This window comes from Topomyia yanbarensis, chromosome 3 (genome assembly GCF_030247195.1).
Source record: "Topomyia yanbarensis strain Yona2022 chromosome 3, ASM3024719v1, whole genome shotgun sequence".
NCBI classification, from domain to species: Eukaryota; Metazoa; Arthropoda; class Insecta; order Diptera; family Culicidae; genus Topomyia; species Topomyia yanbarensis.
The window spans coordinates 169,757,749-169,781,588 of NC_080672.1; the positions used below are offsets into that span (position 1 = coordinate 169,757,749).

A 23,840-nucleotide genomic window follows, 5' to 3' on the forward strand; every position below is an offset into this window, starting at 1 on the left:
CTTTGTTGAAAACAGTAACTTGCTAGCATTTACAAAAAATACCGATATTACATCAAATCTCGACGTTTCATGTATTTTAAAGACATTAAAAAAATACATATTCGATTTCTATATCTTCCTTTGCATTTTTGGTTCCTGCTCTTATGAGATCGAAACCAATGTGGCCAGATGTCGCCAATGTGGTAAAAGCAACTTTAGTTTATTATTAAGGATCTAGGCCTACAAACTAAAGAAAATGTACATTTTTCCTCAAATCACATCCACATTTATCGATGTCCATAAACGTGGTCACACAAAATGAAGTTATCTGCTCTGCACAAACTATAGTTTATATTGGATTAGCTAGAGATTACTGGATAGGGAAAGTTATGAAAATTAGAGGCATAGTACTCAAGTGAGAGCAAAGATGTGAAGTAAACAGATCGGAAAACTAGAAGTGACAGGGTCATTAGAACAGGCTTAATTTCGTACGGGCTTAATTTTTGTCTTCTGCTAATGAGGGTCGAGCTTTGGCAGCATAACCACGAATCACCCGAATTCACTAGCATGTGTCCTGGTATAGACAGACAAGTCCATCTTTACCGTGACAACAAAAATTAAGCCCGTACGATATTAAGCCTGTTCTAATGACCCTGCCACTTCTAGTTTTCCGATCTGTTTACTTCACATCCTTGCTCTCACTTGAGTACTAGGCTCTAATTTTCATAACTTTCCCTACCCAGTAATCTCTAGCTAATTGAATGTCGTTAAAATGTAAAAAAGAAAATGTGACTAACATAGTCGAAATAAAAAAGGAAAAAAGTTATATGTTGGAATTAGATACAAATGATTAACGAAATGCGTGCTGCTCGCTCCTCGTTCGGTGAATGTTCTATTTCGTGAATAGATGGACGGAAATGACAGGACTTGCAGTCAACTTCTGCGGTTTTAGAACGGAGTGCAAGGATTATTCTGAGAAAAACACATCTCGACAAAAATATTTACCAGGGCAAAAACACGGGAACGGAATTTTGTTCTTTAGAAACTATACACTTAATCGAAACGAGTATTATTTGAGCGTCTGAAAACAAAAGTTGATAAACCAGAAGAATAATCAGTTTTCCAGGGATATGGAACGGCACTTATTTATACAAATCACACAATAATATTTTTTTCTCTTATCTCACCGAAATTTCCTTTGCATTTTAAGTCAGTGATTATAAAAAATATACAAAACTATTTCTGAGTATATCTCAAGTTATGATGGACCGATTTCGCCTACCGAGCACACTAATTGTGCAGTTGTTCTCAGCCTTCTCCGTACATAGAGTTACTATATGCAAAAAATCACAATTAAAACAGCAAAAATAATCTCATCAAATGAAATCGTTGATTATAGTCGATAGCAACGATCCATAATTGCTAATTTATTTGACTAGTAAATCGATCACGGAGTAACTTCTTACCACCACAGCGCTAGCGCACGTTTCTACCCCAGAGATCGATCACGAAAAATTTCCCAAGCGATTTATACGCCCTCCATCGGACAACGGTAGCAACTGTTGGCAATTTATGCATAAGGAAAATGCTACAGTAGGCTGTGAAAATTACCTTTTTGTATCGATCGCGACGATTTCCGCACCGAAACAAGGTGGTCGAATTCAGCATAGCCAATTGCTGAAGAAGCGATTGTAAAACTTAACGAGATAATTTAAAATATCTCCCACCACGATTTTTGTTGTACCCTTTCAAAACAGAAAAATAATCCGAGCCTCAATCCACATGAACTGATCGTGATGAATCAATTCCATTTCCATCGGTACCCCTTTTTATGCGCACTAACCAATTACCACCAAATAGGTAAACATGGGTGAAGCGAATTGAGCCCCAACAGCAAATGGCAGTAATCTACTCCAGAAAACAGAGTCGGTTTCAAGTGGAGCAAAAAATCGGAGCACACCCATAAACTGGGACCGTTTATGATCCTCAACGTGGTCAGTTTGCTCGCAGTCTCTGCTTGTTGGCAAAGCGTAGCGATATCTGCTAGTGTTTATAAACATCTCTACGCCTCAAGTAACAAGTTTGGGAACACGAAAAACCTGTAAATTCTCCGCCTTCTTTCGGTCGAGATGGATCGGATTGGACCAATTCAGTTGAAAACTCGTATATAGGAGCCTCGGACAGCGGTTGGGTTGATTGAAAGAGAGGATGAGGAAGGGGAACCAATCACCATGTGTGAGGTCTATAGATCCGTTCAGCGTATCGGGAGAGAAAAATTACTTATTTCGCCCAAATGATCTTTCGCGCTTGGGGTTTTATGACTATGCTTTCGTTTGAATCACACGAGAGCCTGATTAGGGACCATTCATAAATTACGTAACGCTTTTAGGGGGGGGAGGGGGTACAACAAGTTGTGACATGTTGTGACATAGGGGGGAGGGGGAGTTAGCTAGATCGTTACGTAACATGTTTTCACCGAAGAAAAAAAATTTTTTTCTAGGAATTTGTTACGTAACAGGGGAGGGGGGGATGAAGAAATTTGTGACAATTTGTTACATGGGGGGAGGGGGGAGTCAATTTTGGGCAATTTTTGCGTTACGTAATTTATGAATGGTCCCTTATTATTGCTATCTTCCTGTTCTTCCGTTGGTTCAGGGAAAGGAAGGGAAAATTTGATCTTTGATTGGATTCGTTCAATTTCGGTTGAATCCCGCAAGGTTATAAACAATACATTTAACGGTGTCATTGGTATTCTGATGTCGGAATTCATGGTGCTTTAGAGAAGCAGAGAAAATTTTTCTCGAAGCGAAACGCCACTACAGGCCTTCCACCATGACCAGGGTGAATACCAAGATCACCAACTACTTCTTGGGAGGGCGTAATACGGCAACTGCTCGTTTAATTAGCCAAACGAAAAAGTAAAAATAACAACTTTATCTCTTTATCGCTTTTGAACACGCTTATCCAAATTGATTCACCGAAATTCATTATCGAAAATTTTAAAAGGTTTCCATTAGGAGTAACACACGTTTTATTTTCTCTTTCTTCCAGACAATCCTCAACTCAATGCACAAATACCAGCCCAGATTTCACTTAGTCCGAGCGAACGATATCCTGAAGCTACCGTACTCAACGTTTCGAACCTACGTGTTTAAGGAGACCGAGTTCATAGCCGTAACTGCATATCAAAACGAAAAAGTAAGTCAACTAATTCCCTTCAGTCGATTGACAGTTTTATTGTCTTTCCTTCTTCCACAACTTTCTAATTCCAGATAACGCAATTGAAAATAGATAATAATCCTTTCGCGAAAGGGTTTCGTGATACCGGTGCTGGTAAGCGGGAAAAGAAGTGAGTATCCTTGTTGCGGCATTCGTCCGATTGCCCGGCCAGCATTAGCAATTCTGCTCTGGGGGACTAATTTGTTCGAACTGAACTGGGTGATTGTAAGCGGTTTTATTTTGTCGCGAACGTCACCATGACGTCACATCATAATCACCGCTTTTCCTGGGAACTAATCACACATACAACAACATATTGATAGTTTATCCATCAGATTGCATTTATTGGTTTGAGTTTAAAGTTTATGAAAAAAAACGCCAATAAACATGATGATTCATTCAATCTCAATATAAGCTGAACTATATCGCAATAACGAAAGGAAATCGAATGTTCATAAATTCTTATTGTTTGTGTTTGACATGAACAATGTCAGGAATTGCATATGAATGTCAAACGCATAACGAATAACTATAACAATTACTTGAATCAAACAAAACACATTGTATATTTTAATGTTTTTGTTTTCATATACGATGTACGAATATGCAATATAATTTCCAATAAACGAAAAAGATATTTTTTTTGTTTAGGATGGGCGTAGCGTAGTTGGTAAATCGATTGCCTTGTACGCAGCGCACCTGGGTTCGAGTCCCGACCCAGCACATAGAGTTAGAAATTTTTCATAAGAGGGTTTTAGTAAAGAATTTTTTTTAATTCATTAGAAATACGTCATTGCGTTGAATTCAAAGATATTAAGTATTTTTTTTATTACTTCGTATTTTAAGGCTTCATTGAATATTTTCAAATAATTTAAAAAAAAATAGGTTATGCAAATTGTAGCCTGCGTTGATTGCAATCGATTTATGTATAAATGTGTGTACATCATCGGTTTACATTCAAAGTTATAGGCTGAATAAACGTCTAACACGGTTACATGCCGCACTTTTATTAATTATTATTTGATAATGCGACAAAATCTGCACCAGACGTGGTGGTTCAGACGGGGTCGCTAGAACGCAAGCTGATTACGTTTTCAATCCGCTGTTCGAAATCCGCACGCGACGGCGTTCTGCATGGAATAACTTGGTTACAAATGGGTCGGCCATTCTTTTCTTGGCGGCATGTTGTTAGGTACTAGAAGTAGCACATGTGTTTTTTCGACCCAAAAGGAGGTACAGTACATCTTTTACGAGGGATTCCATGAGAAACCGGCCGACCGCAAAATATGACCATCGTCGATTCGAACGAAATTTTGCAGGTGTGTTCGCTGTATGAATCTCCATGATATTCTCTGGCAATTGGAATATTTTGATGCAAGAGTAATTTTTCAAAAGGGCGTAAACGTTTCTACGTGATTGAATTTCAATTTTTTTTGTTCGATTACTGTATTTTATACAGCAAAACTATCTGAGAACAAGTTACAGGGAATGAATACTTCTGTCCGAAAAAATATACACTGAAAAAAAGGTTGTGTCATTTTTCAAAAAAACAAAAATTTATGATAAAAATTTAAATTGCGAAAAAACCCATTTTTTTAAATTTTTTATATTTTGTTACCAAAAACCTAAAGAGAAAAGAAACATTTTGATTGTGATTGCATGATGGAGAAAAAATCGGTAAAAAAGTTTTTCTAACAATAACTTCGTACATGTTTTTAAATTTCATACTAATTGGCATACAAAATTGTAATTTCATTACAGAATATTATGCTAAGCACCATTTAAAATCAAAATGCATTTAACAAAAATCTTCCAAAATGCAATAGTTTTCGAGATATTTGAAATTTTGCTACTTCAAAAACAATTAATTCGTGTAATTATGCTCTTTTTAAAAGTTATTCGCGTTACCCCATCAAAAAATGTCAAAAATTTAATGTTTATCGTTTTAAAGACGTAAAAGCAACCTTTTTAGTGTATTTGGATCATGGAGAAGCTTTCAATAAAAAAGTTTTTCTAACAACAACTTTTGACATTTGTTTATAATTCTTACTATTTGCAGTCAAAAATACAATTTTTTTTTTGAATATGATTCTAAACGCCATTTTAAATCGAAATGCTCTTAACAAAAATTTTCTAAAATGTAGTAGTTCTCGAGATATTTTAACTTTTGTTTTAACAACACAATTATTTTGTTTTATTACGACCTTTTCATAAGTTAGTCGCGTTTCTCCATCACAATAATAGGTTTTTCAAAAGTCCCGTAAACTTTCGTACAACTTTCTCTTTGACATAAAGGCGATATTGTAAACCATTTGAAAGTTACATGAAAGCAACCAAAATATATTTCAACCATAGGGTCTGTTGATTAAACTATATAGCTGAATCATATGTTGGTTGTTTTCATGTAACTTTAAAATGTTTCACAATATCGCCTTGATGTCAAAGAAAAAGTTGCAGGAAAGTTTACGGACCTTTTGAAAAACCTATTATTGTTGATGGAGAAACGCGACTAACTTATGAAAAGGTCGTAATAAAATAAAATAATTGTGTTGTTAAAACAAAAGTTAAAATATCTCGAGAACTACTACATTTTAGAAATTTTTTGTTAAGAGCATTTCGATTTAAAATGGCGTTCAGAATCATATTCAAAAAATTTTCTTTTTGAATATGATTCTGAACTGCAAATAGTAAGAATTATAAAAAAATGTCAAAAGTTGTTGTTAGGAAAACTTTTTTATTGAAAGCTTCTCCAGGATCCAAATACACTAAAAAAGTTGCTTTTACGTCTTTAAAACGATAAACATTAAATTTTTGACATTTTTTGATGGGGTAACGCGAATAACTTTTAAAAAGAGCATAATTACACGAATTAATTCTTTTTGAAGGAGCAAAATTTCAAATATCTCGAAAACTATCGCATTTTGGAATATTTTTGTTAAATGCATTTTGATTTTAAATGGTGCTTAAAATTATATTCTGTAATAGAATTACAATTTTGTATGTCTATTAGTATGAAATTTAAAAACATGTACGAAGTTATTGTTAGGAAAACTTTTTTACTGATTTTTTCTCCATCATGCAATCACATTCAAAATATTTCTTTTCTCTTTAGGTTTTTGACAACAAAATATAAAAAATTTAAAAAAATGGGTTTTTTCGCAATTTAAATTTTTATCATAAATTTTTGTTTTTTTGAAAAATGACACAAATTTTTTTTCAGTGTATATTTTTTCAGACAGAAGTATTCATTCCCTGTAACTCGTTCTCAGATAGTTTTGCTGTATAAAATAAAGTAATCGAACAAAAAATTTTTGAAATTCATACGCGTAGAAACGTTTACGCCCTTTTGAAAAGTTGCTCTTGAGTCAAAATAATCTTATTACCTGTGGAAAATATTTAGTCTTGCATGACGGTGAAATGTGTAAAGTTTCATTGGAATCTTAGATGGTCGGTCACGATTTTAAAGATTTTCGGATGGATCTTCGTGGAATTCCTCTTCATTTTGTTATGTATAAGCTTAAAATGTCAATATTATTGCGAATTATTTTTTTGTGAAACTCATCTGTATTTGATTTTGCAATACCAAATACTATCGCAAAAATAGATCTTCTAGCACAATTGAAATTTCACCTAATTTGGGTTGCCCTTTTCAAAAATTTTCACTCAATTTCAACAAAGATTTCATTTAAAACAATAGCAATGTTGACTGTTCATTGGTGCCGTTCTAGGGACTAATAAAAACAATGGTACATAAATTGAAAGGTTAATACAGTCTGAGTTAGAGAAATTCCCATTTAGGATGATTAATTGAATTGGTAATAAATAATCTATCTAGAAATTTTGTTTGACGTAACCCTTCCCCAACTTGACACTTACTTAGCGCAAGTTGCTTGAAACTAGTGTGTTTGGGATGATGTCGCCACCATATAATGCAATTGTGATACTTGAAATGTATATGTGAGACAAAATTCGTGACCTATTTTAACAACATTCTTTCGCCAAATTGGTGCTTTGTCGAATATATTGGCTAACTGACAGCAAGTTGGTGTCAGTTACTGACGAGCCAAACACTAAACATTCAAATCGAACTTCTTTAAGTTAGGTTTTGTGACCTTCAGCGAAAATCGGTACATCCAAGTTTTTTCCTTTAGGGAAAAATAAAGGTTGCACCCTTCCGGGTTCGATCCGGAGCCTCCAGTTTTCGGGAGTGATCTCCAGGCCTCTGAGTTTTACATCAATTTCTCCGGGTTTGGTGGAAAGATTGATAATTTCAACCTTTTTCGATTTAATGAATTCTTTGTAAAATATTTAAAAAGTGTAAGTAGTGCATTTACTCTTACTCTGGTACTCTGGTTCACATGAGTCCTTCAAATATTTGATTTCGTGCGGAAAATAACGAAAATGAAAAACAAATCAAATTTATTACAACTTAAGGAAAATATTATTTATCTATATGCTACAATTGAAATTTTACATCCCACTCAGTTGCTCAAAGCGGCGTTAAATGTTATTTTCCTGCAATTTTACAAAATCACTTCGCTGTTGGTGGTGCTTATCTGCAGTTGCATCAAGGGATGGCGTTCTGCCCCTTTGCTAAAACCTCTGGTGACGAATAACCAACACCACAGAGCGCTTCCCTTATGATATCGCTGCCCTATCTTCTTCGCTCTCCTTCTCCTGTTAGTTGTAGATGATAGCAATGCTCGTTCCACTTATCGTCCACAGCGAGAGTGGCTGGTGCTTTTGTATTCTTTGCACTTAGCCAACGAAGTGGAACTCTAAACCTAATTAAACTGTTCACAAACGTGAAAAATTTACTTTATTTAGGTCGAGGAGTGGTGCGCATTAAGCTTTGCAAACACATAACACACTACGGTAATTGTGAGATATTGATATTGTCTCTTTCTCATTCATTAGGGAATAAAAAGCAATTGAAGTGCTCGAAAATGATCTCAATTTCCGTTTTGTTTCTCTTACGGCCAATTTCTTCACTGCATGAAAACAGGTTTTCGCTGAACCCCCTCCGGTTTTCAGAAAACCCCGTTTTCATTCAAATGAAGAAATTAGTCGTTGAAGTCTACCACCCCCCCCCCCCCCCCCTCCAACAGTAGGCGTAGGACTAACTGTCGTGATTTTATCTATACTTACCATCGGATGTCAATTGATGCCACCACTTAATGTTGCAACCACCAGCAGCATTTTAGTCGCATTCGATGGTTTCCAATTAAAGTCTATGTAAGTTAGAAAACGGCCTGACGATACAGTGGACAGACATCAGCATCCTATCACGGAGAGCGACTAAAATGTTGTAACTGGTTGAAGTCAATAAGTTGGGATTATTTCAAGTTTTTAGTATGTCTTTCGTTTTATTTTTGTTCGCTGTAGAATAAAATAAGAGATTATCAAAAATCACTTAGAAAAGAGAGGAAAAAGAATCAATCAAATCGAAATCGACTGAAGAGCACTTCTTCTATCTTTTCTATACACTCAACTCGAGTGCTTTCGGAATTGCGCTCTAATCCTCTTGTTTTCGAAAGAGGTTCACGTCTTCGTTATCCGTAGGACTTTGATGCATCAGGTGCAACAGCTTTAATTGAAACTGTTTCTCAAATTGTGGTAAAATGAACCTATAATCATGCAGACATTACAGTTTTATTCAAGTAATTGAACATCTTGTGCAAAAAATTGGAGCAAATTACTTTGATTCAAAAAACAAACCAATTACTGAGTAGCAGTTGCGTAACCAGAAACTTGGGTTGGAGAAAGGGAGTATTAGATGAAAATTGTTGTTTTTTTGAAAGTGCTAAAATTTAACAAGAGTTTAATCAATTATTGAAAATTCAGAAACATAAGTAGACTAACAGATACCACTCCAGTCTACTAACAAGAAGAACCAATGTGGAGCAGATTTTAAACCTCTATATATTATTTTCTTGTATAGTATATCAATGAAGTGAAAGAATGTAAACTTTTATAGTGGGACACATTTTCGAAAACTTTCTCATGAGTCAACATCACATAATTATGGAGAATTAACTCATTAAAAATAAAATTAAAAATTTTGAATATATGAAGGCTATATGAATGCAACATATCGAGAAATAAAATAGTATTTAGCAAATTTGTTAAAAGCCACACTCTTCAATTTAATTTTTTTCTTGTAAGCTTCATACTTTGAATACAATGTGATTTTTTGTTTATAAACCGCAGAAGAGATTTATCAAATACAAATATTAAAATAACTTGTTTTGAAGGTTTTCTTTTACATATAGTCTACTATGTTTCAATACTCTGAATAAATGTTTGAAATAGCATTTTCGAAAACGAAGTCTCGAGCTAAAGTTGCTTGAATATTAAATTCTCTTTAATTTCTTCTAGGAGGACTACCCGTCAAAATTATTTTATTATGCTGTTTTATGTTGTAAAATTCTTCAATGATACTTAACATCGAAATTTGACAGTTTTGAATGAATGTGAGCACGATCGTAAAAAAGTTTTCGAGCATTTATTTTACTTTTCTTTACTATTCAATCTAATAACTTGACAACTAGTACCTAGTACACGAAATTTTATTACGCCAATTAATTCAATAATATAAAAAGTTAATATCTACTATTTTTAAATCTTTTTTTATCTCCATTGATCACCAAGAATCTTTCTTGACCAGGGCTCTGATTTACCAGGCCAGGGTCAGCCTTGAAAACAGTTTCATTTGAATAGAATTTATCGAAAAATCGTGTTAGCATACCATAGAACTGATAATAGTGTCAAGATGTTAGATCAAGCAAACAAAAGTTGAACCGTTTCTGTGCCTCTACAAATCGCCTGCTAAATCAGAAGCTGCAAATGCAAATTTCGTCATTCTTACATTTGGAATTGTTTTCATAAGAAACCTCTGAAAATTTCGATGCTGTAATTTAACAAGAATTAAAGATTTATGCAATAATTTGGAAGCCCCTTTCGAAATAAAATCCTGGCAACAGGCCTGTGTCTCTTTTTATATAATTTATTCAATTTAGATGGAAAATTTGCGTTTTCAACAATGTTGGATATTACTGGATATTTGCAATAGAATTCTATGAGAACGGTTCTATCCAAACAAGCAAATCACCGATTCGCTTTCAATTTGCGAAGATATACTTTAAAATGTGTAAGTTCATTCTGCTTTAAATCTAATTTAACTTTTATACGTTATAAACATCAGAATACCACTGTAGATGTACTAAAATCAATCAGTAATGACTACATACCTTAACCGTCTAAAAGAAATTTGATTCTTCTTAATCGTTCCGTGCATCGAAAAATTATTCATTGCCTTAAATTGCGACAAATTCTGTCTACTACCCTCGTTCAACCGATCATCCTACTTTGACACCAGCACAAAGATGCTACACTGAAAAGAACAGAAAAAACAACAACTAAAAACTGTTGAATGTCCCATCCGTCCGCCCGACCGTCCATCTGCTGACGGAGTCACACCCCTCTGCATTTGCGGTGAACCACTTCTGGCGGCTGACATTGCACCCGGTTAACCCGACGGGCATTCCGTTCTGCGTCCCAACGTCAATCGAACAAACAATGACACTACAAACGATTCGGAACATTCAGTTACGGTCAGAATCTCCCGAGCGAATGCGTACACACAGACACACATACACACACATTCCGGGCGGAAGTCGAAGAAATTGTTCCGGAGACAGCAGAAACGCAAAAAAACTGCTGATGCTTTTCCCAAAGTCCCGAGGCGTTCATGATTGTGATAGCTCTGACTCCGGACGACAGTTGGCATCTGGTTGTCCCCTTTCTGTCCGGAATCCGGTCGATGGAGGCTGACGGTCTGACTGAGCGACACAGCAAAACGAAAAAAAAACTGTCAACCGAGCGGAATTTTCATTGCAGCTCAGGCGTTGCATAATTTATCGCTCTATTGTCTATTTATAAGCGGCCGAGTCTGCCCGGGCGACCAATTGTCCCCGGGGTCGTCCTATTTGTCACCCTCAACGGCAGCACTTGATTTTGAATTCGCCCGGCACACTTGGCCAGTGAGAGATGGATCTCTTCGTCGACGGTGTTGGTGTTGGAGGCGCGGTATACACTGACTGCACTGATGAGTGAATTAATTCAATTGATGTTTTGTGTAATTCAATCTAATTTGTCGCAGGAAGGCAACAATTTGGTCTATATCGACGGGTAGCTGCGCCCACTTTGAATGTACAACGGGAAGGGTTCGCCTGCTGCGGTTTGACTTCTTCCACCGATCGTGGAATCCAGCAAGTAAAACTTCTGCCGAGAGGGGTTAATTATGCATATCGGAGAAAATAGACGATTGCATGCGGTTTTCTTTTCCACTTCCTCGTAATGCATTGCATTGTTGTGGCGGACAAACTTAATTACACGAATTGCGACATATGCAAGCAGGTCGTTAACGATCAAAAGTTTTGCGGTCGGGTGCACTTTCTTGCCGGTTACAACCGCGAGCTAGTTTTACAACAGTTCGAAAAAAATTCTGTTTATAGGAAACAATAAATTTAATCAAGTACCATATATAAGTCATAAGCAAGTATACATCTGAAAACAAATTATATATTTTTTCAATTTCGTTAGACCAAAAACAAAAATATTGTCACAACTAATTTCCAAACCAGCTCCTGACACACCGAATTTCGTTGAAAATTAAAAAAAAATGTATTGGTATTAAAAACTATCTGCACTATCTGGGACGACTTGTAATCATAAAATCTAATTTCCATCAATGACACATTTTTGTGTCATGATTTTGAACTCTGTTATTTATTGATGGACTTTCGTTGTTTTACTAACAAATGCGAATATCTTATGAAAAGGTTTTAATAAAACCAAATAATTGTGTTGTTAAAACAAAATTAAAAATATCTCGAAAACATTTCAGAAAATATTCACATTCAAAAATAAAATTATATTTTTGACTGCAAATAGTATGAATTATAAAAATATGTTAAAAATTGTTGTTAGGAAAACTTTTTTATTGAAAGCTTCTCCATGATCCACATACACTTTCTTCAATTTTCTTTTACGTCTTTAAAGCGATAAACATTAGATTGTTGGCATTTTATGATGAGGTATCGCGAATAAGTTTTAAAAATGGCATAATTACATGAATTTATTGTTTGTTTGGAGCAAAATTCCAAATATCTCGACATCTATTGCATTTTGGAAGATATTTGATAAATGCACTTTGATTTAGAATGATACTTAGAATTATATTCTGCAATAAAGCTACAGTTTGGTATGTCAATTGGTACGAAATTCAAATACATGTATTAAATTATTGTTAGAAAAACTTTTTAACCGATAAATTCTCCATCATGCAATCACATTCAAAATGTTTCTTTTCTTTTTAGGGTTTTGTTGACAAAATATTAAATATTTATCAAAAATTGTTTTTTGAACCTTAAATTTTTAACATATTTTTTTTTGTTTTTGTGAAAAATGACACAACATTTTTTTGAATACATATTTCTTTCTCGAAGAAGAATTCATTCCCTGTAACTCGTTCTCAGAAAGTTTTGTTGTATAGAATAGGGTAATCGAGCAAAACACTTTAAAATTAATGCACGTAGAAACGTCTACGCCCTTCGAAAAAATTGCGCTTGAGTCAAAAAAATCTTACTGATTGTTGAAAATTTGTTGCCTGTGAAATCTGCAAAGCTTCATCGGAATACAGTAAAGACCCGATTTTATCAGCCGCCAATTTTATCTACCCTCGATTTTATCAGGTCTTTGATCCGATTTTGTCAGACCCATATGAAAATTGGTAGTTGGTACTTTGATGGACTCTAGCAGATGAACCATTTTTGAATTCGATTAAATTCGTTCTTGAGCATATTTTTCTTATCTTAGAGATCCGAAATATGCAAAAATAAAATTTTTAATTTTTCATGAATATTGCACTGTCAGACCCCCTTAAGGGAAATAACCTAAACTAAATAATCAGAAAGGGTTATGAGATTATATCTAAGGACCAAAGAAGAAGCTTCGGTTACTTAAAAAGAAGGAAAAATGTATGTCCCGATTTTGTCAATGTCCTCGTTTTATCAGCCTAAAATTCACCAAAACGATAAAAACGGGTCTACGCTGTACAATATGGTCGATCACGAATTTTGGAGATTTTCGGACAGATCTTCGTAGAATTCCTCACATATATAAAACATAAGAATAATTTTCGAAAGAGCCTTTTAAAACCTTTCATTCGCTCTTATAATTTACTTGATCCAGATCCAATGTCATTAGTTCAGTTGCTGAACCATCGTTTTGACATTCTCGAATAAATCGTTCACATTACATGTGTGTCGCGATAATGTCGTTTTTTGTCATTCACGAGATCAATAGAAATAAAGTTTAAAATTAAAATCCCCCTTCTGTTTTAGGTTTGTTCCTTAAATAAATAATCACATCTCTTCAAAATGATCATGCGAACTGTCAAGCTACTTGAAGAATATATTTTCGAAGAAATATTACAGATCACATCAGTAGTAGTAAAATTAGTAGAAATAATTTCTCGTTTGAAATATGTACTAAGAATGTAATGATTTGCCCGGAATATTCCTCAAAAGTAGTATATCACTTTATTGGAATTTGAATCAGATAGTTTTTTTCATCGAATAAGATAAGATAGAAAATCCATCAATACAACACGTGATCCATAGAAGACATAGTCTTCGACTGACTTAGAATTAGGGCTTAAAGGCAACTGCCAATATTCACTTAGGAGAAATTTCTAACGAACCGTTACTCACCATCTCGAGTAGAAATATAAAAAAAAACAATATTTTTGCTGGTATAGTATTTTTTTCCTTTGTTGGGTACATTAACCACTGCGACCAGTTATTTGATCTATTGTGGTACTGGTATAGTATAATATTTTTACAATATGTTACAGTACAATCTAATATCATGGTAAAATACAACAGCAATAAACTTTATCATTTTAACTGCAAATTCAATGTAAAATCGATTTTGATCTTGGCAACAATGGCCATCAATGTTAATTCACTGCATCACGTTGCGGCTGTAAAATTTATTGTTTTCTATAGTATTATTGTTAATTTGTCTGTGAGAACCCTGCGTCGAAAGATGTGGAAACAGTAAGAACAATAACGTTCAAAAATTGTTTATATAGTAAAGACATTGTTTGTTTACATAGTAAATATATTGAAAAATTTACTGAAATGCGCTTGACTAAAAACAGTTTCTATGGAGTTTTCCAGTAGCGTGGAATTTTATAGCTCGCTTTTATGCCTAATTGCCGATAGTTTATCATTTCCTCATGATGGCTCAGGTGTACTCTAATGTTAGCCAAATTAAGTGAAGTACATCATAAAATGTAGATATTGCGAATTCAATCGAAAGCTGGATTTTAGTGGCTACTTCTGCAGCTTCTCAAAGCAGGGGTCTGAATACAGGGGATATGCGAGTGGTGTATGCGATTTCGCACTGTTTGGGGTATTGAATCATTCCATTGTTAACAATTGCGAACAACGATGAAAATATGTTTGAAATATTTGCAAAATAAAATATACGTCTAATTTATTTCCTAGAAAATAATTCATTTATTCATCCTTCTTCTAATCGCGGGTATTGTGACCATCCGTGCGGTAGAAAACAAACCAAAACAATCATTATGCACTTGCTATCTCTTGCTGTTTCATTCATTTGTTGGTGTCTTCAGAGATTTATGGGGCGTACGTACAGTGACGCAATCTCATTTTCGTACACCGCTATGTGGAATGTTTATATGCATTTTACAAGTAAAAAATTAGTTTACGAGACATTTTATTTATGTAGAAATAGTTTAGTAGACAGCATTGGGAAGATACAATAATTATCTTTGTACTACAATTGCTCATTTTTTCAAAAATATCATTATTCTAAAGATAGTCAAATATACCCGCAATCTCATATTCGTACAGTACACATATTTTTTCAAAAATCAATTGAAATTTATATATTAAATATTCAATGTGGTAGCTTTTGTTGGTAATTACAGTTTCCAATCGTATTGGAATGCTGACCACTATTTTTTGTGTGCATTCAACTTAAATTTTATCCCATTCTTCTAAATCAGTGATTTTCAACCGGGGGTGAATTCACCCCCAGGGGGTAATTAGAGTATTGTTGGGGGTGAATTATGCGGGACAAATTTTAACTTGTTATCCTGATATTCCCCTCGGATATTTGTCTTTCTATATTTTTTGTAAAGAATTGAGATGCTTACTGAGAGTGCTTAGGAACATGTTTCTGTGTGTCAAATTATGGTTTTCATCTAATTGAACATTTTTTCTGACAATTTTTAAAAAGCGAACAACATGTAGATCAATATTCGTAAAGAGGTAAATGGAACGAAAAAGGTTGAAAATCAGTGTTCTAAATAGTAGTTTCTAAGATCATTCTCATTACAATCCGGATAGTTTAGCACTTTTTATCCAAATACTCCCATTTATTTTTCTAATCAGTTAATAAACAGGGTCCACAGTGGAGAATCCATAACATTTAAACAATTATAAATTTACTCTAAACGTTTTTTGCACGCCTTCTGCTTTAGGTTCTTCTCCTGATCGAATTTCCAATATCCACCATTTCTTAGTAAAAGAACCATTTTACGGAAGCTTTGCTTTAAAATTTATTTTAAGATATTCATATTAAAATACACATTCTGATCCATCATTCCACCAATGAAGACCAAATCTCTAGCACTTTCTGTGGACATATAATACCCCATACAATAACTCCACTGTGCCTGCGCTTAGCTGCTGTTATAAGGCTTCTACGTCCAGGCCTGAGTTCGATTTTCTCCACTCGAAACAACAGCCATTTGAGTCAAAGATATTGAATTTGGACTCGTAGACAAAGTTTGCAATCTTTCCAATATTCCGATAAAATGTTTCAATGTTGTTTAGTAAATAAAAAATCAATTATTTGTTCATCTCGTTGATAAACAGCATCTTGCTCAGTACACTGGCATTGTAATTGTCCGTTCTTCATACATTACGAGCCGTGCCAGAGCAGACTTATACTTAAATACTATGATTCAATTTATTTACCATGTATATAGAATTAATTACTCCCAAATTTTTCCAATTAAAATTTACCTCATCGTAAATTTTTTACGGTTCAAGTTTTTCGCAATATCTGCTCTACGTTTCGCCACATCAAAGTTTTTAACGACATTTTAAATAGTTGGACGCAATCTTTGGACAATTTCAAAGATTTCATGAATTGATTTAGCTTCATTTTGATGAGAAATAATTAGTTTCAGTCCCATAATGGCAGTTAGTTTACTTTTTTTTAACCATTACGTTAATTTGAGGCAATTTCTTATACTAGTGTAGAGCAAAATGTGCCAATGAACACTTTTCTGTAGTCATAAAATCTATTTTTCTAAGTAAAACAAAAAATAAAGAAATAATAGTCCTTAAATTACGAATTAATTGACTTTTCAAAATTGTACAAATATGAAATTGTGCCATTTTCACACCAAGTAATGATTTTTTATGTGTAGTGTACGGAAACTTGCACACTTTAGATTACAAATGATAAGAAAATGACAGATGATGATTTTACCTCATTTACAATACAATACCTATATTAAATAGCACAAACATTTATGAAACAATATTAAACATATACACTAGAGGTGTACGAATATGAGATTGTGTCACTGTACATACTTTCCTTCTATATCCCTACACATTCCATATTTATGCCTTTCATAGACGTCAAATGGCTCAACAGTTGACAACACAGTTGACTACGAAATGACAGCGGCTACTCCACCGAATGGATACTTTAAACAAAGTTGTCCAGCATTACAGTCTTGCACAATAATAAATCACAAGCAACGAAACTGTCATGGATTATCAGAATGTGTGCAAAGGGAATGACAACTGTCAAACACGGAACAATATCTAACAATCAGAGCTTTCGCCATTCATTCAAATTCAATCCGAACGAACCACAATACAGTTCAGTAAAACGCTTGCCTTCAACCCAACTGAATGAATTGCCGCTATGGACACCGAAGCAACAACACGAGAAAACAGAAACAGGAACGATATCCACACACGCTTGCATAAGCACGTATCATTACAAAGATGAACAGTTGTGAGTATCATTGAGAGAGAGGATATCAGTATTCTCTTCTCTCTTGAATAGTGGTCCCTCTTTGCTTGGTTGATTATTTTGTGGAATTGGTTCAAGAACATACAAACTGTTGAATCATTCAAATTCATTGTGTAATGCTGAATCTAAATATAAAATTCTTCTGGCCATATTAGCGGTTTTCAGCGTCTTTCGCTACGTCAGTTAGGAACATATGGCTTGTGGAGCGGACATTAGACAACAGGTACCGCTTATTTGATTCTGCTGAGGTTTGAGGGGAAAAAATTTCAACTTGTGTTCACGATGTTTTATAAATTTAGAGAAATCGTGGATATTCAAACATCGATATGCATTTTATCAGTTTTTTGGATGTTGGTTTCTCAGATGATTCAGCCCAACACATATAGGTTCAATTTTTTCTAACATTGTATCTCTAGCTTACGAATATTTGGAATTTTATAATCGTGAACCAAAACGAAGTGGTTATAAGCTTGGTTATAAGTTATTCGCATTTAACAAGAACGATATATGTTTCAAACTATGATGTACTACATTCTTTTCCTAAATGTTGTACAGACAGGTTAAATGTTAACAAATATAATATTAACCACAAATTTGATGAGCAAGATTTATGACTTCTGATTAAATTGGATACCTACTAACGAAGTGTTTAAAATGTACGGCATATTGTGGAATATTTAATAATCAGAAAATTACTTCGAGCTTCGTCTAAAGTTGAGCAGGAATAGTAAAATTACACATGCCTTTCAATCTTTGGGAAGAAATTAGTATCCCGCTTTAATGCTTTAGTGATCTGGACAGATTAGTTCGCTGCAATTATTCCGAGCTTGGCGAATAAAGTTTTATTCGGAATATCCTCCAAATGAATCTTGACAGTTGACTTTAATGCATTTACTCTAAGTCACCCGAGATTTTTTTTTGAAACTAATTTTTTCCTCAAACAATTGTTCAAGGACGAAATTACGAACAAACAAAAATAAAGTTTTGAAATCGGTTGCAAACTCTTTCGGCACTCGTAGTCACCGCAAATATCGCAAATATAATCGCGTTCAAAGTTTCAAGTATAAGCCACACCTCCTTAAGGGAGCAAAATAAAAAACGAAATGAAGAAGATGAAAAATTAGCTGATGGGATCGAAACAAATATAAAAATATATAAAAAAATAAGTACTAAATGGAACATGTTATTAATAATTGTTAAATTTCGTGCTTGGTAAAGTCTCCCCATGTTCCCTTAGCCCTATTTGTATTTTCACAATTCGACTAATTCAATAGGTTGAAGACAAAACTAAAAAATATTGCATATGAAAAGCGCACCGAACATGTACCTAGCTCGAATAAAAATAATAAAACACAACAAGCACATTCTCGTTATGAGCGCTGTTCTCCGGGGCAGCTGGGCGGCATCATTTTTCGTACCTACATTCTCACCCAACAAGCAAAGAGAATCTGGGTGCCTATAGACAGCTTGCTATGGAGAACGAATGATGCACAGCGGTTGATATCTCTTCGAATGGGAGAGAGAATGAGCAACGGGTACTATTACGCTATGCTCATATACCTACACTATAGAACAGCAATGATTCACCAGCCTCGGTGGTGGTGAACCAAAGCCGTCAACTCCGCAGCTCAGTGGTAAATGGTTCAATAGGTGGTATGTTCGTGAAGCGAAGAACGAATGAAGAGTTTTGGTTCTTTTTCAGCTGATTCGTTTTCCAAACTCTGCTAACAATACATAGATTAGAGATGTCGTTTATTAGTTTAGAATGACACTGACGGATATTCGTTGTTCCTTATTTCATAGTTGTCGTCACTCTCCTTACATACACTCTGCGAATTGCGTATACAATGAAAAGAGCCTGCTCTGACTTCAATCCTAAAAAACCAGTAATGTATCAGTAACCACATTCCGCTGAGCTATCATTTTCATTTGCTAAAAAGTTTAAAATTGCAATACCCACTAAAATGTTACAAACAAGTGCTTGAAAACCGTCCTACATGGGCCTTATATTGGAACAGTTGACCAACGGAAGACCTTCATCGTACCGCTTTAAACCTAAGACAAGACGTGACAATCGGCTTCTTATTTTTCCTTCGACATTCTTCTTTTCGCACATTTTCACCCTGCCGAAGTTTTTCGAACAGTGTTGCTATTTTTATTAATGAAAATGGATTCTTGTTAAATTATTTTATGCCTTTAATATTTTGTATCTTGAATCCACTATATTGATGAAGGGCACCGTTTTTCCATGCCATGGGTGTTTAGTAAGAATTGATGAAGCCATCTTCTGATAAAAAATTAGATTGTGTTTCGGTTGCTGTCTTATTTTTGTTAAACAACCACGTATCTGGCGAATGTATGATAGATTCTTGTTCTACTTTGCCGCACTCTTTTAACGATAATAATTTTATTTGTCAAAATTAATGACAATATTTTCCTATACAGCAACACTGCCAAATATCCTTTCGCTATCCCTGCAGTAACATTGCGTACGGTGCAAAAATTCAAAATCAACTAATCAGGAGCTGGAACATTCTGACATAAAATTGGAATAAAAACGACCCCCCAATTTCATGCATTGCCTTAGTTTTAAACCAGACTGTTCATAGACGGAAGAGCCGAAATCAGTGCGTCCAAACAAACCAATATGGAGAATGTTCAACATTGTGATAGATTTCCATTTCATACAACATTTGATAAATTTTGCTTAATAAGTTGAAGTTATCTATCAAAATTTTCTATGAAATTAGTTATGAATAATTAAAATAGGGATGAATATAACTATATGAACTATCGACACACTGTTTGAAATATTTGTCGAAAATCAATTCATCTCATCATTTTCTTATCATAAACAAACTATTTAAAATTTGTGAAGTTAGTGGTTTGTTCAGAATTTAGTGAAGAATCGTTCTGTGGGTCAGTAGACGTGATTTAAGCTTGAATTTTTGTGCAATTAGCTATTATAAAGATTGAGCTAGTAGAGATGAAGAAATTTGTATCATCGCTCATTTCACGATAAGAAATCGGAAAAAATAATTTGTGCTTTCATTTCAAATTATTCGAAGTTTATTGGGCCTATTTTAAGAAAGTAATTAATGGTAAAATATTAGTTAAACTCCAAAGATGGAAAGTAAGCTAGCATCAAAATATGATAATGATATGCACGGTTTGACATAGATAGCACTAGTACGCAAAAATGGGATGGCCTACTTTGTTAACAGCACTCTACACCCAGGCAAAACGTATTGCGAAATTCATAATCATTATCTTATGATGCATAGAAAAGTATAGTACATTTTGTGTAATTCGACAGATTCATCTTAGGCCGATAAAGAACCATTAGGGATTTTGCACGCTCATGAAAAAAAACTGCATGTCATCGTAGTCGTGTCTCGAACACAGCCTTTTAATTTATCACCTGAAAATTTATTTGCGTCCAATTATTCGGAATTTATTTTGCAGAAGCAAACGTCTGCCCCTGTTAAATCAATATGTCTTCTTATCATTAGTAATCAAATAATTAGTTGCAACATGTATTCCCACGAAGTACTATGATTCGTTGTAGATCATTGAAATACGTAAGTATTAACCCGAAACGTTTCATTAATTGTCTGATAAACATGATAAAAAACGAAACTCCCTCTAGTCAACCGATATACGATAAATGGCTAGACTTTCCATTGAAAAATAATGCACACGAGTTTAATCGCGCTAAAACTCATCGCAGCATGGAAAACATTTCACATCCTGTACTATGACGGCAACCCGCAGACGCTCGTTCGGCCGTTCGATGGCAGGTGACATGCTCGCGTACCGTGTACCCAACGGCAGTCCAAAGCACGGAAGAATTTCCAGGAACAACTTCATTCTAGCTCTTGTCTCGCCCATTGTTATCGGGAAAAGCACCTACGCACGGGGATGCGCTTGGAGTGAACGGAACGCAAAATCGAAAGGCAATCAACTTTGGCCTCTTCAGTCAACCAGTCAGTGAGAGTACGCTTTCCGGCTGATTACTCCTGATAGTACAGGTTCATTGGAAAGTTAGGTGAGGCCGCCACACACGGTGATGTAAAGTGGTAGGCGTGTTCCAGGCCGTTCGTTCGAAACGATCGAAACGAAGGCGACGAGTTACTGTAGTTTGCACCGTGTGATAATACTGTAAATTATGAAAACATTCCGCAGGTTTCGGTTCATAATGGAAGGAACGGTGGCGCACCGGGACTAAGCAGACTGAGAGATAGCGAATCTGGATGGGCAGGGTGTTTCAACTGTGCACGATTTCGAACCGATGCAACGTTAGACACAGCGAAACCAGCATCGCATCGGTTCTAACAGAACCCTCTTGTTTCTAGCGGCAGGTCCTTTCGCGGATATTCTAGTGGTCGCTGCTCTATGGCTGTGTGGCAAAAGTATTTGCAGATGTAGCAATAGTGTGGGTGTACCTGTTTAAAATTCAAACAAGTCCTGAACACAAAGCCCCAGCAATCAGCCCACTCCACTGCAGCACCTATTTGATGATAGTGGTTTCCCACTTTCGGAGGTGCTACAACCGTTTTTCTGCCATGGTTCCGCCGCTTTCAAGTTCCTGTTAGATGTATGTCTGATGGTCTCTAAATTATAGCCTCACACCCGGCAAAATTCGTTGTCCTATGATACACATACACACAATCAGACACACGCGACTACATAACACCGGTGCATGTTCCGTCCTGAATAGAGATGGGGTACCGAAGGAGAGAGATAGAAAGTGATATGTGAGTTTCTACGTGCGCTACATCTATCTGGTTCTAACTGAAACGTGAAAAGTGTCCGTGTGTGAGCTCTGTTCGGTAACTTCCACGTATCGAGCTACACGAAACTCTAGCCTTAGTACTGGCGGCACCGGTTGCTGATGACGACACGGCGATGATATGGTGTCAAGAGTCACATCTCCCGATTCGGCTGACTGTTTCGGGAACCACTTGGCGAGAATCTAAAATAAACCGTACTCGTGTAGTATGCAAATTGGTGGCAAATTAAACCACACCCAATATATAAGCTTTTTACACATCATGATGATATCAGTTTTGAGTTCTCGAAAAGCAGTCGCTGGTCTGGTCTCTCTGTACAGAATCGGATCTAACCGGCACGCTATCGCGTTCCGTGTTCCATAGCAGTCTTGTCTAAAAGTGGGTGTTTTCACGATTTTCTATGCTGATTTATGCTTTCAGCGGTGTGCATAGAGAGTGTTTCCTTTTTTCAATTCTACTTTGCATAATGCTGGAGAGAGGGCCGACAGGATGGTGATGACGCCAACGTCAGGATATCAACCAGGACCAACCGTTCATTGGATTGGGAGGATATAACGGGGCATTCCGAGTTGGTGTTTGGTTTTGCTATGTGGTTCATTCGCATAAATTTGCATGTTTTATTAAGAAAATTCCTTCTTGTGATCATTGTGGTAATGAAATCTCCCTAGAGGTAGCGTAGTAATTTTTATACGGAAAAAATCGATGCATTGTGTAAGAGAAATTTTCTAGGTTTTAGTTAACTCATGCCCTGAAATGTGACTACTTGAGATGTCAACGCACCCTGCCTACACCGGATGCAATTCCATAGAAAACGTGAGCTACTGTGCTGCTTACTGTAGGCAGTGTGGCACTTGTAAATAGTTTCCTGCGCAACCACTCACCATAGCACTCTGTGATGTCCTTCATATATCTATGTATAGCAAAGCAGGCACTGCTGATGAAAGTTTTTTTTCGTGGGTACAATGCTTGGATGCATTCCGTGCATTTTTGCACGACTAGGCACATTCTTCGTGTTGAAGGAGCAATTTCTCGTTCTATGTCCTTCCTACCATATTCAACGGTTTCCTCTAATCTTTCAGGGTCTACGAAAGTGTTCGGAACACAATTCCAAGGGAAATCATTCCAATGGAATCAACCCTAAATTTTGCAGCAGTTTTCCCACATTCAACTTTTTCTTCGCAATTCAGGTTGTAAATTACACACTAGTTAGATTACGATTAGCCACCCACGTGGAGGTAAAAAAACCGAAAAGCATACCACGTGAAGATATGTTGTGATAAATTACCTCAGACAGGCGCTGGGAACGCCCACGCCACACCGCCCAGGATACAACAGAAACAACGCAGGCACGAAGTTCATATCCTGTGTACGGGATTGGGGTGGTTGATGGTGTAAAAGTATTCATTTATTTGCCCTGTAATTTTCACATTATTCCCGGTAGTTGAATGTCTACTTGTTCGTGTTTTTTTTTGCATTGACGTGGGTCGATATGCGGGCATCTATAAATATTTATTTATTTATAGATTTCTCTGATGTACTGCTATCAGCTCTGGAATGTTAAATTCTCACATTATATATTAGGGAGGCAAATTGATATGTTGGTGTTGAGGGAAATTGGAAAATAGAAGGAAATTGATGGGTGAGTGTAATTACACAGAAAAGAAAAAAAAATCACTTTATCAACGACGGTTA

General features: G+C 35.5%; 1 protein-coding gene across 3 annotated transcripts in view; it reads left to right on the plus strand.

Annotated features, from left to right (window-relative positions):
• Positions 1-23,840, plus strand: part of LOC131693245 (optomotor-blind protein) — a 363,110-nt gene that overhangs the window by 319,178 nt on the left and 20,092 nt on the right. For all 3 annotated transcript variants that reach the window (XM_058980914.1, XM_058980915.1, XM_058980916.1), the window contains 2 exons: positions 3,031-3,177; positions 3,252-3,328. In XM_058980914.1, coding sequence (XP_058836897.1) covers positions 3,031-3,177; positions 3,252-3,328 — 224 coding nt within the window. The remainder of the gene's footprint in view (positions 1-3,030; positions 3,178-3,251; positions 3,329-23,840) is intronic.